The sequence below is a fragment of the Clupea harengus genome, chromosome 20, assembly GCF_900700415.2.
Source record: "Clupea harengus chromosome 20, Ch_v2.0.2, whole genome shotgun sequence".
Classification (NCBI taxonomy): Eukaryota; Metazoa; Chordata; class Actinopteri; order Clupeiformes; family Clupeidae; genus Clupea; species Clupea harengus.
This window is the reverse complement of record NC_045171.1, coordinates 24,594,138-24,596,637: the sequence shown is the minus strand read 5'-3', so window position 1 is coordinate 24,596,637 and position 2,500 is coordinate 24,594,138. Positions and strand designations below refer to the sequence as shown.

The following is a 2,500-nucleotide window of genomic DNA, read 5'->3' as shown; positions in this document are numbered from 1 at the left end:
AATAAAATCAGGTGTTTTGTCTGTTTAATCATTCAAGGGATTCCATTTATCTCTTGTTCATTATGACCAGACAAGCAGTAGTACTTTTAAATGACTTTAAGAGTAAATAGCCTTTAGAAGCCTAATTATAACTTGATTTTCACTTTATTGGCATTACAAATTAATGTAGAGGAGCTTCCGTGTCACTCCACTATTTAAACTCTTCACTCCCTTCACTTCCTTGTCTGGCCTCGTTTCGTAAAGGACTTTACCCTGAAGACACAAGCTCCGGACTGTTCGAGTCCCGTGTTCGTTCTCTACTTTAACTCTGACTTCCAGGTCACCTTATCTCTCCGCATTCTCTCCATAGCTTACCTAGTTTGTCTTTGTTTAATCTTTAACTTCTGGGGGTTGTATTTGTGGACATTTAACTTCTGAGCATTATATTTGTGGACATTGCCGACGTTTATTCCCAGTCTTTTGTGTTCAGTCCTCCCTGCCAGTTCTACTCTTGTGTTCTGGCTGTATCCAATAAACTCTGTCTACCTACGTGTCTCTGTGTCGCCTGAAGTCTGTGACATTCCGTGGCACAAGTGGTTAGTGCATGGAACTTATACAAATGTATTTAAAAGCTGACAGTTAGTGACAGTTAATGAAGGTAGCAGATCTATTCCTGCAGCTGAAGTGACCTTAGGAGATCTCTCTTCCTCACGTGCAGGTAAGAATGTGGCAGAACATAACAGTCCTTGTGAGTCGGCTGTTGAGTGGTTGTTTACCATCACAACCAAATTGAAATTGTTACAGTAAATGACTCATAGGCAGCCATGAAATTATATTTAGGCATGTTGTGTTTGAATAAATGCCTCCAAATCACAATTCATTGATTGAAGCTATCGGGGGAACACACTCAAAGGAGGAGGAAATGAAAATAAACATCCCATCTCTCCGCTCCTCTCCGCTCCTCTCCTCTCTATTGGATATGTGTGTGCAGTCTCTCTGCTTCTCTAGCCAGCAAATGTAAATACGGATATCACACAGGGTAAATCAAATCTGAGAATCATTTTGACCAACAACAATCTGTGGAGGAAATGGCAAAGACAAACTAATAAACATGCTTGTGAAGGCCTGGTTCTTCCACTCCAGCGCTGGGTTACATTTAGCCTCCAATTACAGGCAGGATCCAATGCCCAGAAACAAACACATCCTTTTAAATAAATGAGCCTAATTGTGCTCAGACTTTTGGCCATGCTTTAATTTGCCAATGCGCCTGTGGGATAAATAGTGGAATTCTCTCCGCCTTGGGGCTAGCCCGTGGTTAGCATGAAAATGATAGGTTTACCAAAGTTGCCTTTGAGGAGGAGGAAAAAAGGAAACAAAGTTATGGCTCATACTTTTTTGTGTGCGTGTGTGGCAACTTACCTGCAGTGATGGAGGCCAGGCGCACGTAGTCATAACCCTTCTGCACGGCCTCGTAGGGATAATTCTCCACCAGGTTAAGACCTGAGAGAGCAAGAGTTACGGTTAAGGTTGCAGCCGAATGCCATTCTAACGGCTGTCATTAAAAGATAAAGCGGGCGGAAACACCTTTGGCTATTGCTGAGGCAGCTGTTTAATGTACGGCCTATGGAGAGCTTCCCTGGCTCTCGCTGTGGCTCCACTAGACCTGCTACATCAGCATGCATGGAGGTGCATCTATACCCGACCCCTGCAACACCACAGCCCCAGGACTAGCTCCCACAGTCTCAAGTGAATTCAAGACTGAATGCTATTGTATTTTTATTTATATTTTGTATATATTATTGTAAACTGTATTTAATAGCATGTTAAGTATGCTGTGAGTCACTCTTCCTTAAAGCATGCACTCTTTGAGTCAAATGAGAATATTCGATGTAATAATGTTAGCCTGGTATAATCAGCCCCAAAATCACGATATGAAATTCACTTTGTGCAATGACTGAGCTGAGAGCAACAGGTAGGTAGGTGGAGCACGGCAATCGAAACATGGCATCTGACCGTGAATGCCGGACTGGTGGAGACTCCAGTAGATGCTCAGGCAGTTCTTCTCCTTCTTCATGCCCCTCCGGCACTGGCAGCCGCGCAGCGGGCTGGAGAGCAGGGCCGACACGGCGTTGGCACACTGGCTGCGGGCGCCAGGGCCCAGCTTCATGCTGCCGTTGCCCGCCACGCATTGGCGCAGCGTGCGCAGGCGCGGGCTGCACGTCTCGTCGCTGGAGCAGGAGTCCCCCGCCAGCATGCAGTCCGTCCCGGCAGACAGAGTCTCCTGAAGGGCTGTGGGACCGAGGGGGGGGACATTAGCACCAAAGGCAGGCGAGGGACAGACAGTAGGTGGTGCATAAAACAAACAAATAAATAAATAAACGAATCAACTGATGAATTAACTAACTAATTACCTGACTGACTGATGAACTGACAAACTAACTAAATATTTCATAATGTGCTGGAGAGGCCTATGAACACTATAAGAGGTCCTGGAGTAGTGTGAACAGGGCACCTGACTCAT

General features: G+C 45.4%; 1 protein-coding gene across 2 annotated transcripts in view; it reads right to left on the bottom strand.

Annotated features, from left to right (window-relative positions):
• The window catches only part of gfra4b (GDNF family receptor alpha 4b), a 38,167-nt gene that overhangs the window by 13,616 nt on the left and 22,051 nt on the right, over positions 1–2,500 (bottom strand). For both annotated transcript variants that reach the window (XM_031587566.1, XM_031587567.1), the window contains exons 2-3: positions 1,993–2,268; positions 1,399–1,479 (exon numbers count right to left, since the gene is read on the bottom strand). In XM_031587566.1, coding sequence (XP_031443426.1) covers positions 1,399–1,479; positions 1,993–2,268 — 357 coding nt within the window. The remainder of the gene's footprint in view (positions 1–1,398; positions 1,480–1,992; positions 2,269–2,500) is intronic.